This window comes from Leptonotus elevatus, chromosome 15 (assembly GCF_054856555.1).
Source record: "Leptonotus elevatus isolate MCC_2025b chromosome 15, RoL_Lele_1.0, whole genome shotgun sequence".
NCBI lineage: Eukaryota > Metazoa > Chordata > Actinopteri > Syngnathiformes > Syngnathidae > Leptonotus > Leptonotus elevatus.
Genome location: NC_141253.1, coordinates 1592365 through 1605837, shown reverse-complemented (window position 1 = coordinate 1605837; position 13473 = coordinate 1592365). Strand labels below are relative to the sequence as shown.

The 13473-nt window shown below is 44.8% G+C and overlaps 1 protein-coding gene across 6 annotated transcripts in view; it reads left to right on the top strand.

The window, feature by feature from the left end:
- garnl3 (GTPase activating Rap/RanGAP domain like 3) overlaps positions 1–13473 on the top strand; it is a 49635-nt gene that overhangs the window by 4516 nt on the left and 31646 nt on the right. For 4 of the 6 annotated variants that reach the window (XM_086097544.1, XM_086097541.1, XM_086097543.1 and 1 more), the window contains exon 1: positions 2034–2156. The exons of 1 other annotated variant lie outside the window; for it this stretch is intronic. In XM_086097544.1, the coding sequence (XP_085953670.1) occupies positions 2059–2156 (98 nt within the window). In that variant the 5' untranslated portion in view covers positions 2034–2058. Of the gene's footprint in view, positions 1–2033; positions 2157–11792; positions 11895–13473 lie in introns of those variants that run through there. One more of the 6 variants, XM_086097545.1, reaches the window with a different exon arrangement.

Genomic DNA, 13473 nt, shown 5'->3' with positions numbered 1-13473 from the left:
AATCGAAAATGGCTATGTTTGACATTTTAAGTTGAATGTTTTTCTTTTTTAACGGGCCAAAGTGTTTTATAAAATAAATGAACACAAAGTGACACGCAGCGAGCAGCCAGACACCGGTTGCTAATGCTAACAGCTAGCTGCTAGCCACTTACATCAGGGACTTCTGCCGTAGCGTCATTAATTAGCGTCCTAAATTAGCCATTGAAATCCAAGCCAGCCATCTCGCCACGAGGTGGGCCAACTTCAAAGTAAAAGTCTCCTCAGGCTATTTGCATTGCCGTCAATGTATTATGTGGTACTTTATTTTGAAGTTAGCCTGAGTGTAAGTGGTGTGTTTCCCAAGTTATTGTTTTTATGCCGAGATGAATTGTTCTTCTATTGTTGCACAAAGCACTTGTTTACTATTATTTAGCGGCCGGCCAAGAAATGTGACGAGGGGGCGGCAGGCATCTGCTCTTTACGCAACGGCGCTCACGCGGCGAAGCTATTCAAAGTCGTTCTGTTGTGTGGTAATTAGCAGCAGAGCTTGCGTTCTCCGCAAACAGCAATTTCTCAGCAAACATTTTAAAAATTAGTAAACCGAGCAAATTATGTTTTTGCTTTTGTAACAAATACAAACCAAGACTGCAAAATAGCTTTTGACCACCAAACAATTTGGAAATGACTTTGAGACCGTCACACACACAAAAACGTGCAAATATTGACACCGGCACGTGTGCAACATCCCGATCGAGTAAACACAAAAACGGACTTTCCGAGTTTGCGTTCTGGTTACGTCTCTGCCGCATTTGCACCGAAAAGCGACTCTCGTGATGTTAAATCCAATGCAAGGCAAATAAGGCCAAGGCGGACGGACGGACGGACGAGGTGATGCCGTTTCGCTAAACAGTAGAGACCAATGGACGTGGTTTCAATCGGGATGAGTCACGCTCGGAGAATTCCTCCTCCTCAAAAAAAAAAAAAAGAAACATGATAAACATGCAAGAATGTGACGCTTCCACATGTCAACAACAGCAAAATGATCCAAAGAGCCTCCAATGTGAAAAACAGTCGAAAATGTACAAAATGCGAGAACCTGAAAAGGAGAAACTGCGAAGAACGTCGAACGGTGCAAAGAAAGCGTGAAAAAGCTCAACTTTATTCATCGAGCACTTTAAAACATGAAAAACGCGCTGATTCAAAAGCCATCGCATGAAAATGTGTTTTAAAAAAACGGACATAGACACTTTAATGGGATTCAACTCAATTCAATGTGTATCTCAATACAACACTCAGCATTGTTGTTATTGATAACAATAATCACCACTGAGCTTGCTCTAGATAGTGCAGGTGTACCTAAAGAAGTGGCCGAGGCGAGTTCTCGCTTCACTCTCTCTCTTTCTCTGTCTGTCTATCTCCCTCGCTCTTTCTTTCCGTCTTTCTGTCTCCCCCTCTTTCTCTCTCTCCGTCTCTCCCCCTCTCTCTTTTTCTCTTTCTCTCTCTCTCTCTCTCTCTCTCTCTCTCTTTCTCTCCCCCTCCCTCCCTCTCTCTCTCCCTCTCTCTCTCTCTTTCTCTCCCCCTCCCTCCCTCTCTCTCTCCCTCTCTCTCTCTTTATCTCCCCCTCCCTCCCTCCCTCTCTCTCTCTCTCTCTCTCTCTCTTTTTCTCCCCCTCCCTCCCTCCCGTCACACTGTACAGAGGCAGCGTAGTTGCGAGGAGTCCCCAGCCAGGGAAGAGCTTTGCCCTCCACCGCATGCGAGCACTCGGACCGTCGGCCGGACTCGCGTGTGGAAAACCCCAGCAGCCCCTGCAACCGCCCCCCCCGAGCGGGCTTGCCCCTCCGTATCCCGAAGCCCGCATGGGGGCGCCGACTGCCCGGCGACGGTGCTCCCTCACGGAACCTTTTTGTCCAGTCTGAGGAGGAGGAGGAGGAGGAAGTGGAGGGAGGGAGGGAGGGGGGGCCGGGGGCTGGTGGAGGTGGAACAAGTCTGCAAGATCACTTTCGGACGGAGAGGATTTTTGTTTTTTTGGGGGGGTACTTTTTGGAAAAGGGGGGGAAAGAGTTCACCGAGTGCGCGCTGATGAATTCGGATAAAAATGTTTACCTCGGCAGAGACAAAGGCATCATGCGGAAGAGAGCGCTGCTGCTTCGCAAGGGCTGCAGCTTTGAGATTACCAGGTAGGCTGCATGGGCTCCTTCTGCTTGCGTTCGAGGAGGAGGAGGAGGAGGAGGAGGAGGAGGAGGAGGAGGAGGAGGAGGGAGCGGGTTAAGTTAACCATGTGGCTCCGAATGCGGAGCATTTGGGTCGCAAGACAAAAAAAACATCCAATGGTCGTGATTGTTGCGCACCTGACTCTGCAGCAGAGCGGATGTCAAGTCATGCTTCATTTTGGACTGGGGGGGGGGGGGCAATGGGGGACTTACCTGCTTGTCCAATCAGGGATGAGCTGATGCGGGTCGGACTATTCAACCGTGAACCACACAGGGAATATTGAGGATGATTCCAGGCATTCCAAAAATAATTGCCCCCCCCCCCCCCCCCAGAAAAAACCGGGATCGTAGTTGCATATAGATGCCACAAGATGGCGGCAAAGCCCTAAAACCGTGAGCCATGCCATGCATCTTAACGTGTTGTATACGATCATGAACCCATGTTGCATAAATTCGCACAAACAAAAAGAACCTCCACATCAAGCTCGCTGGCAGAATTAGCTCGTGTGCTAGCTTCGTTTTAGAATGAGAGGAGGGGTCTTTATAGGTGGTGGGTTGGGGCTCTTTTTGTCAGGAGGTTAGGGTCCTTTAATGGAGTCATTGAAATCTTTGGAGGAGGTGCTTGGGGGTCTTTCTTGGAGGAAAGTTTGATGGTGTTTTTGGAGAAAGGTTGGGGTCTTTGAGAGGATTGCTGAGGTCCCTTTTAGGGGAAGGGTGGGGCGCCTTTTGGAGAAAGATTGGGGTCTTTTGGGGGAACACTAGGGTGCTTTTTAGGGAAAGGTGGGACACCTTTTTGAGAAAGGTTGGGCTCTTTTAGGTGATTATTGGGTCCTATTTTGGGGAAAAGGAAGGTTAAAGGGGTCTTTTAGTGTAAGGTTGGGGTCCTTTTTCAGAAGAAGTCTGGGGTCTTTTTGGGAAAAGGTTGGGGTCTTTGAGAGGATTGCTGAGGTCCCTTTTAGGGGAAGGGTGGGGCGCCTTTTGGAGAAAGGTTGGGCTCTTTTAGAGGATTATGGGGTCCCTTTTAGGGCAAGGGTGGGGCGCATGCTTCTTGGAGAAAGATTGGGGTCTTTTGGGGGAACACTAGGGTGCTTTTTAGGGAAAGGTGGGACACCTTTTTGAGAAAGGTTGGGCTCTTTTAGGTGATTACTGGGTCCTATTTTGGGGAAGGTTAGGTGTCTTTTGAAAAGGAAGGTTAAAGGGGTCTTTTAGTGTAAGGTTGGGGTCCTTTTTCAGAAGAAGTCTGGGGTCTTTTTGGAGAAAGGTTGTGGTCTTTGAGAGGATTGCTGAGGTCCCTTTTAGGGGAAGGGTGGGGCGCCTTTTGGAGAAAGGTTGGGCTCTTTTAGAGGATTATGGGGTCCCTTTTAGGGCAAGGGTGGGGTCTTTTGGGGGAACACTAGGGTGCTTTTTAGGGAAAGGTTGGGCTCTTTTAGGTGATTACTGGGTCCTATTTTGGGGAAGGTTAGGTGTCTTTTGAAAAGGAAGGTTAAAGGGGTCTTTTAGTGTAAGGTTGGGGTCCTTTTTCAGAAGAAGTCTGGGGTCTATTAGGGGATTTTGGGGTCCTTTTTTGGGAAAGGTCGGGGCAAAGATTGGGATCTGTTCGAGGATTACTAGGGTCCTTTTTATGGGAAGAGTGGATCGCTTTTTGGGAAAAGGTTGGGGTCTTTTCGCCGATTGCTGGGTTGTTTCACGCAGAAAATGGCTGTCTTTTGAAAAGGAAGGTCAAGTTGTAAGGTTGGGGCCTTTTTTTAGAGGAAGTCTGGGGTCCTTTTCAGGGGACGGTTGGGGGGGGCTCTTTGTTGGCGAACGCTTGTGGGCGATCGTTCCTGGGGGGGTTGAGCGGCGTTTGATGCTAATTTAGCGCTAAACTGGCTCGATGAATTCTGAACGCTTGTCCTGCTCCGCCTCCGCATTCTTAATTTCCCGCTATTCCGGGCCGGCGTGCGGAGAAGCAAATTTACCGAGGCTCGCGTCTAAGCTGATGTCTTTAATAACTCCGCGTGTGTGTGCGTGTGTGCGCGTGTGTGTGCGTGTGTGTGTGTGTGCGTGTGCGTGTGCGTGTGTGTGTGTGCGCACTCTCCACTTTGCCGGTTGTCGAGCTGTGCCTGAGTGAGTCACGTGACCTGCCAGGCTTCCTGGAAGACGCTTCGGCGTCTGCTGGGCCATCCATCAGAGCAGCTCGCGTGGGGGGGGGGCGGGATCAAGCGAGAGTCAAACACGCCAGCCGAGGGCTTGGCGCGTTCGTGTGTGTGTGTCGTCGTGTTGCAAAGACTCACCGCGTGTTGTTGTTTCTTTCCTGCCTTCTTGCCGTGTTTTTTCTTTTCACGAAAAGTACTGAATAGCTTCAATTTTGTGTGATCTTCCGCGAAGGGTCAGGAACGCGACTGCGATAAACGTGCACGTTCACTGGCGCTAACGTTCGTGTTTCATAAACGTCATGTTTATCAGGGTCCTTTTGAATGCTGCGAGCGAGTTTAGCCCAATTGATGTTTTTGTTTGCATTCGCTAGCGAGCGTCAGCAGGAAGAGAAGAAACAAAACAAACCGCTTGCTTGTCCTCGTGATGGTTTCTCATTATTTTTTTTCTCTCAGCTTCAAAGCAGCGCGGGACAATGAGAAACATGTTTCCAAATGGCAACCATCTTTTTTTGTTGTTGTTTGCGTGCAGTGCTCGATTGCAGCCATTGGCCGTGTTGACAATCACTAAGTCCGCTCGACAATGAGTGAGGTTGCCATTTTGTTGGGCTATTCAAATGTGTACTGCGGGGCTGCTACGATTAATCGAGTAACTCAAAAATAATAATAATAATAATAATAATAATAAAAAAGTGTACAATGTGGCGACCTCGTGTGGACGAAAATAATACCTGCGCCTCACATGCATATCTTGTTTCATAATGCAAAATGAAAAAAAAATTAGCCGATCACACGATTTATCAATTGGAAAATCAGTAAAACGCTTGATTCTAAAAATGAGTAGTGAAGATGAGTTCAACAAAAACATACGAGTCAGCGAGTGAACGCGTCCCCTCCTCCTCTCAAATCACCACAAACGGATTTCTCGTCGACGTCATCGTGAACCAAATTGTCGTCCACGATGCGAACGTGCCGCCGCTGAGACCAGTGACGGATTTGGAACAAAGCCAAAGTCCGAGCAGCGCCGACGGGCGCCGTTGTGTCGTTCGCTGCCATGGCGACCGGTTTTGGTGACATTTAGCCGGACGAAAGCACGGTTTGAGCCCCGCTCAGGTTACCGCGGACGGCGCTTGTTCCTCAAAAGCAATTCTTTCTTGCGTTCGGCCATTTTCTCAGGAAGTGCAAGCCATAAAAGGTCGTCCAGCTTAACGCCCGTCCTGGACGCGTTCCTGTTTTCAAATGGAGTCAAAAGATCATCCCTTCATGTCAACATAGTTCCTTGACAACAAAATACCACAAGATGGTAGCAAAGCACTACTTTTATATCAGCTATTGCCCTGACAAAGTAAAGCTTGTCTACTCTCTTCAAAATACAGCAAGATGCAAAAAAAAAAATAATAATGGTGACAAAGCACTACTTTTATGTCTTGACTAAACGAAACTCCTCCCCTCTCCTCAACATAGTTCCTTGTCATTAAGATGTGTCAAAGCACTACTTTTATGTCAAACGGGGCTTTGGCTTGAGCACAAAAACAGTCAATATTTGTTTTTCAGTGAATACTGGAGGACAAGTTACAAAAAGTCTTAGCGATCCTGTAAATACATCGGTAAATTTGTGATTTTGGTGAATTGCTGACATTGTAAATCCTTAACTCCTTCACTGCCATTGACGCCTTTTCATTTCAACTATTTCTATGAGTTTAACATTTTTCTCCCACTTTTGTTAACAAGAGTTATTAATCGTGAGTTAACTCGTGAAGTCATGCGATTAATTACGATTAAAAATGTTAATCACCTGAGGCACCAATTTTTTTTTATAATAATAAAAAAAAAGATTTAAAAAAGAAAAGACTATTAAACATTTTAATGATATATATAATATGATTTTTTTACGTCTATATCCGTCAATGGCAGTGAATGAGTTAAAGGGGAAGTCAAGTAAAAAATTCTAATATGTTCTACGCCCCCCCCAGCAACTGTGATGTCATTTTCAGTCGACAGCAAGTGGCAAAATGGCCGCCTCCTCAGATGGACAAAAACGGGAACATTTTGCTGCTTAATTGAAATTCCACAAATGTAATATTTATTAGAATTATGTGTTTAGACCAGAGGGGCCGCGTAGAACATTTTAGACCAGAACATTTTGGACTTGATCTCCCAATCTCTATCGGTCGTCGGCACGCGTGTCATTTCCTTCGCGGAATTTGCAGCCGAGACGTCACAAAAAGTGCGCTCAGCCCGATAAACGGCGGCGAGTGCGTAATCGCTCCCATATGCGGCCGTGCAAAAAAAAAAAAATACACGGCAGTTATGTGGAAGAAGAAAAAGAAAGAAAAACAACACGCCCCAAACGGGTTGGATCGGAGCGCCGCGTCAACAACGTTTGCTCGCCGACGGCAACATCTGCTTCCATTTAGGGCATCGCCGCGTATTCAAATCGCTCCGGGAAGGCTGGAAAAACATTTCCCATTCTCGTCGGCTGGACGCACGCCAGCGTACAGTTGGAGGCGACCCGAGACGTTTTTCAACCGCGGATGACGCAAAAAGCCAGAGAGTGAGTGGGAGGGTTTATGTAAGACCCCCCGCCCCCCCCCCCTCCTCCCTACCCCCGTGACCCCGCCCTCGCCCGCCAGCACAAGCTAATGACAAGTGTTACAGTACGGTTGGCGCTTGAGGTCAGCAGTTGGAAGCTGCTCTCGCGCGTGCGTGCGTGCGTGCGTGCGCGCGTGCGTGGAAAAAGGCAAAGTCGTGTGTTTTCCTTTCAGGGCTCTTCCGTTAATTCTACTTCGGGTTTTTTTCTTTTTATCTTGACTTAATTTCGTTTCACTCAATTTTGTTTTAGAGCAGTTTTGTTCCTTTTATCGAGTTTTAGTATTAGAGTGGAGTTTGTTTTTAATATGGAGTGTTTGTTGAGTGCAAGATAATAATTAAAAACAAGAATAAAAGGTAACTAAGTATTGTGTACAAAAAGTAAGGTTAACTACAGTTTGTATGGCTGTACAGACAGTAAAAGCGAAATAAATACTGTACGTTTAAAAATGAACCCTATTATGAATGATATTAATTGACAGAAAACTAAGGATATTTTTGATATAAAAATAAATGTTACAAGTACATTCAAGTATTCATGTTTTTCCCCCACATTTATGCTGTGGAAAATAATCATATGGAAAATATTTTTACCTCTAAGTTAAATGAGCAATCTATCTAATAAGTATTATTTATTCATGTATTTATTCATTTGTAGTTGCACACACATTGAATTGTATGATGTGGCTGTAATGAGTGCTTTTCACCACAAGAGGGCAGACTCCTCCCATATTGTTAAGAGGGAGAGGCGTGCAAGTTTCATTGGGTGAATGAAGGAAAATCGATCTTTTTTTTTTTTCAGTCAGGTCAGTTTTAGGGTCAAGAAAAAAACATCAATCTATAACGTTTTCCCCAAAGTAGACACAAACAAATCAAAGACTTTGAAGAAGAAAGGCAACAATTTGTCATAGCGCTTCATTTAACGTCAGACTTGTTGGACGCTCTTCACCTTTTCACGAATCAGCTGTTTGATTGGCTTGTTTAATTGATTTCTATTTCAAACTATTTCTTCATCTTTTCTTTTACCAAAATATCCGTATAAGTTCGGTGGCCAAAAAGGGCCAAACGATTTTTTTTTTTGGGGGGGGGGGTCAAAGTGCAACAATCGACACATCAGACGGTAGCAGTCTTTTTCGGAGCATAAAAGGCAACGTTGCGTCAAAGCTCTCAATTACAAAATCTGTACTGAGCAGAAAGCGTGGGATCGTCCACGCGGACCCGATCACACGCACACACGTCCATGTGCAAAAAATTGATGCCCGCGTGAAGGCTAAACCACTCAATTGATCTGCGGAACAAAGCCCCCTGGTGGCGGATTTGAGCGTTGTCAGCAGCGATCGACGAAGACGTTGCGTCAACTCATATTGACCCAAATGGTCCTTTTTTTTTTTTCCAATAGTGAATTGTAGCGGACAATTTTAGGACCGCATCAGTCTTGCGCTTCTTTTAATAACTAAATTGAAAGCCACGAGAATTTTGGCCAGCGTTTGGCGAGCTCCTCCATTGCAAAGTTGTTTGGCTTTTCCGATGTTGTGCCAAAAGTTGTCATTGATTTTGGACTTCTTTGGCTCAATTTGCCTTTCGTGAATTTTTTGCGATATGTTTGGTGACCCGAAAAGGCCAAAAAGTCAACATTGTGGAGAACTTGTACTTACGGTCCTTCGACTTAACTTCTCCTTCAGCAAATGTGAAGGAGAAGTTAAGTTGGACTTAAAAGGCTAAAGATGGTCGCCTGTACGATCAATGTAAAGCGCATTATAAATAAAAACGATCATTATTATTATTATTATTATTGTTATTATTATTATTATGTTTTGGAAAAGCTAAAAAAAACTTGAGTGTATCCAGCACTAGTAATAAGTATGGTGGCTTTAAAGGACCAAAAAGGCAAAAAAAATTCCAAACTCTTGTTTAAAAAAATATATAATACATTTTGTGCTTTTTAGAACACAAGCGATAAGTAGAATGGGCCTAAAAAGATAGAAAAAAATATTCTCCATCACAAAACTTGGACTTGTTTGGCTTTTTCAAACAAAAACAAGAAGTATGGTGGCTTTTAGAGGGACAAAAAGTTGACATTTTGTTTCGCTTTTCTGAACACGAATGTTAAGTACGTTAGCCTGTAAGGAACAAAAAGGAGAGGTTTTATCAACACTACGCTTTGGAAACAACTAACTTTGTGGCCTTCACAAAAGGCAAGAGGTAAATACGGTGGCCTTAAAGGATCAAAAGACAGGGTTTTGGCAAGGCTCCCTATTAGTTGAACTCCCAGCCATTTACACTGAAGCAACCCCCTTTGCTCCCAGCTGTTTTACTGGTTTTTGACTGATTTTGCAAGGCCCACAAAATTGTGTGTTCGATTACTATAAAAACATGGAACCTCCCAAAAGAAAGATTAGAGTCTCTTCTTTCATCAGGAAAAAACAACAACTTCTGTTTCCGTTTTGCAGCAATTAGCATTAGAACAGAGCTAAGTTTCATCATTAATCATAAACCTGTTAAAAACACTGCAGGAAAAGAGCTTGTTGCAACATGACCCTGGCTGATCTCTTATACTCTGCTGCCACCTGTTGGAGTTTTTTTTGTTTTGTTTAAAAAAACTACCATTGCTTTAAGACATCTCTTCATATCAGAAGTTGCATCAAAGCCTTCTGTATGCTCTTAAAATAAATAAAAAAACATATAAATATATTTTTAGATTTGTTATGAGTTAAAAAGTTGGACTTTTCTGAACACAAGCAAATATGTATGGCAACTTTAAATCCCGGCAAAATCGCCATTTTGTCAACACTCTCACTTCAAAACGTGACTTGATTGGCCGTTCCCAAAACATTCGTGATAATTACGATCGCCTGAAACGGACCAAAGCGTGTCTTTCGTTTGTTTTTGTGATGATGCTCGCGCCGTTAAAACCAGGGTAGCGTCAACAAATTTTTCACCTTCTTTTTGAATTCATAATGACCCAATTAGCACATAGCGTTGCCTTAGCTACGTGGCTACGAGAATGAAATTGCCCGCCGCCGCCAGTTGCCCCGGTGAAGCGCCGACGTCATCGCAGGAAAAGCTCTCGCGACCTCCTCGTTGACGCCGCGCCGACGCAAAGGTCGCGAGGGCCCGCGCGTTAGCGGCGTACGTGCACCGTAATCATTGGCTGGGGGGGGGGGGGGGGGGGGGGGGGAGTTTGGTGGAGGCGGGGTTTCCCTATCTCAGGTGGGCTTCTTGTCGACGGATTCTGACGGCAGGAGAACCAAAGATGCTATTTTCTGCATTTTTGCACTCGGGTTTTCATGACAAAAAAAAAGAAGAAGAAGAAGAAGAAGAAGAAGTTTCGGTGCTTTCCGGTCACGCACGCACGCACACAAATGGGGGAGTGGGCGGGGGTGTGTGTGGGGGGGGAGGGGGAGTTTCTGTTGATGAAATATTGATGAGCAGCCTCGTGGCGTGTAGCCTGAGCCGAGAATTCCTGCATGCGCTCACCTTTACTCGGTGTGTGCGCGTGGTGTCGTGTTCACCTGAGCTCCCATTTCACCTGCGCGTGTGCGCGCGTATCTTAATATGTTCTTCCCTCCATTCACATTTGAGTCTTGTTGTCACTCATCGTTCATGAAAATACATTTGACTTGAATCTGGATTCAAAATATCAATTTGTGTATATATATATTAGTGCCGTCAAACAATGACATTATTGAACTCATTAATTGCGATTAATTACCATCCATCCATCCATTTTCTGTAAAAAAAAAATAATAATAAAAAATCAAAAATGGATGGATGGATGGTAATTAATCGCAATTAATGAGTTCAATAATGTCATTGTTTGACGGCACTAATATACATACACAAATTAATTAATTGATTAATTACAATTTACAAAAAAAAAATTCGATCCTTGAATAAAAGGCCTTTCCTGTAAAAGACTGAACAAAGCCTTTTTCTTTGTTCCCTCGTTTTTTACACAATACGGTTGCGATTTTTTTTTTTCTTCATCCGCAGCGTGAGCCGACGTCAACTCAAGTACGAGTAAAAATGTGTTTTTAAGAGTCTTAAATGACGACGGATTGATTCGAGGATGCAAAGTAAGTGCGAGTGAGTGAGGGATGGACAGAACACATGATTGGATGAATGGTGGGCTGCTCCTTGTTTTGGCTGTGACGTCACGTGAGACCACCTCAGAACCTGTTGCTGTTTTTGTCGCGTTGCATTTAGAAACCCCCAAATTGCACCAATAACAACTTAACTAAACCGTATTCATTCAACCCTGCAACGTGTTCCCCCCACCATCCTTCCTTTTTTTATTTATTTATTATTTTAATAAACAATTCCACTTCCTATTCCCCGCGCTGTGCTGCGTGTTGTGTTCCGGATGCCGGCATGCGATTGCGTCATCCAGCATCCTGACATCACTTTGGGCTCCGGGCGAGTGTTAAGTGCAAATAGAAAAGCTTGGCGTGGTTGGCGGTGACGTCACAGGAGCGAAGGGGAGGGGAGGGGATGGGGGGGGGGGGGGGGTTGCTCTTGCTGTCCACTCCCGCAGAACCGACAGCCCAAAAAGAAGAAAAAAAAGTGTGGCGTTCGCACACGCACCGCGTCGATGCGTGGAAGTGGGGGTGGGGTGGGGGGGTCAGAGGGGGGGGGGGGGGCATGCGGCACGAAACGCTCTCCTCCGGCGGTGCGGAGCCACCAATTGGGATCGTGTTTGTCTTTTTTTTTGTGATCAGCTGGTGTCGGCGTCGCAGTGTGCAAAGATGAAGATGACGATGAGGAGGATGTTGCTCGCTTAGCAGGACGCCGGAGAAGAAGAAACAGAAGGAGGGGGGGGGGGGGGGGGAAGAGGAGGTCGTGTGCATGGAGCAATAAGGGGGGGGCTAGTGTGGGGGGCGGGGTTGTCTTCCTTTCTTTTTTTCTTTTTTTCACACCACTTTGTTGGAGGAGACATGAACAGCGAGGATCCGGCGTCCAGTAAACTGTTGACGTTCAATCAGCGGTAAAAAAAAAAGATGTTGTTCGATTCTGCATGCTTTCGATTTTCTCCTCTCCTGTTGTTTGTTTGCACCTTGCATCTGTTGCATGCGCCTCCTCTTCCTCCTCTTCCTCCTCGGTGCTCCTCTAACGTTGTCCACGTGACGTGTTGCGTTCCACACATGAAAGTTAATTGAATCCGCGATGTGTTGCTGGATGGAGGTGGGGGGGTGGGGGGGGGGGGGGGGGGGGGGTGGGGGGGGTGGGGCGAAGTTTGGGCTTTTTTGTGGCACTGTTTTCATATTCACCTTCATGTGCATCAACTGCGTCTAAATAAGGTGGGACGATACGGGTTACTCTCGATTCGATACTGCGACGACACATGATAACAATCATATCGCGATACGCGCGATCTGCGATATTCGATATATTGTCCGAAATGTTCTCAACGACATGTCACGATATTCCGTATACGAGTGACAGTGAAAACCACTACATGGAAGCGTTCGTATGTCCGAGCGTGCGCTGTTTTGGTTAGCAACTGAGTTCCAATGGAGTCACTGCCATTGACGACGATAGGCGTCAAAAATTCATTTGAACTATTTCTATTAGTTAGTCATATTTTCCACTTTTGTTGACAAGAGTATGAAAACCTAGAATTTTTTTTATTTTACATTTAGAAGAGATATTACATTTGCGATTAATCGTGAGTCTATTGAAGTCATGCGATTAATTGCAATAAAAAATTGCAATCGCCTGACGTAATTTAAAAAGAAAAGAAAAGATTGTTAAAAATTTGGGGCGTCAGGCGATTACATTTTGTAATCGTAATCATTCGCATGACTTCACTAGTTAACTCACGATTAATCACAAATTTTATGTCTGTTCTAAATGTACAATATTTTTTTCTAGGTTTTCATGCTTGAAAAAAATGTGAAACTAATAGAAATAGTTCAAATGAATTTCTGACGTCTATAGCCGTCAATGGCAGTGAATGAGTTAATATGAAAAAAAAAAATCTTTCTCTTTCTTGACATGTGACACAATTAATTTTGTTGTAGTGTTATTTTTAGCATTTGTGTTCTTGAATCCCCCCCCCCTTTTTTTTTTAAATATATATTTTTTATGTTTGGTGTTCTTTTTAAGGCTGCAGACACAAAATATTTCGACAAGCTTGCGGCTTGGCAGAGGTGCAACACCCCGTTGTGCGTTCAACTATTACGAAATGTCACGACAGGCTGTTAAGCCGCATTCTGACAACTTTTTCGCCATGTCACCGTTCCGTCAAAACGCCGCTGACACGCTTTAAAGCTCATTTCCATTTGCTCAAACATATTTTCTAAAGTATTCATTAGCACCTGTTGTCACGCTTACACTGTCGAGAAATAGACGGCTATCATATAACAACACAGAGGGAACAAAAGGGAAGACTCGCCGGCAGCGTTCTACAAAAAAAAGAGGTCAAGCGCGCTTGCGTCAGTCTGTTTATTTGTCATTCCAAGTTGAAGTTTACTGTAAAAGTGACACATAAAATAAAACGGAATGAAACAGACACCAAAATGTTGAACCAGTCATGAAAGTCTGCTCATATGTCAGCAAAACGC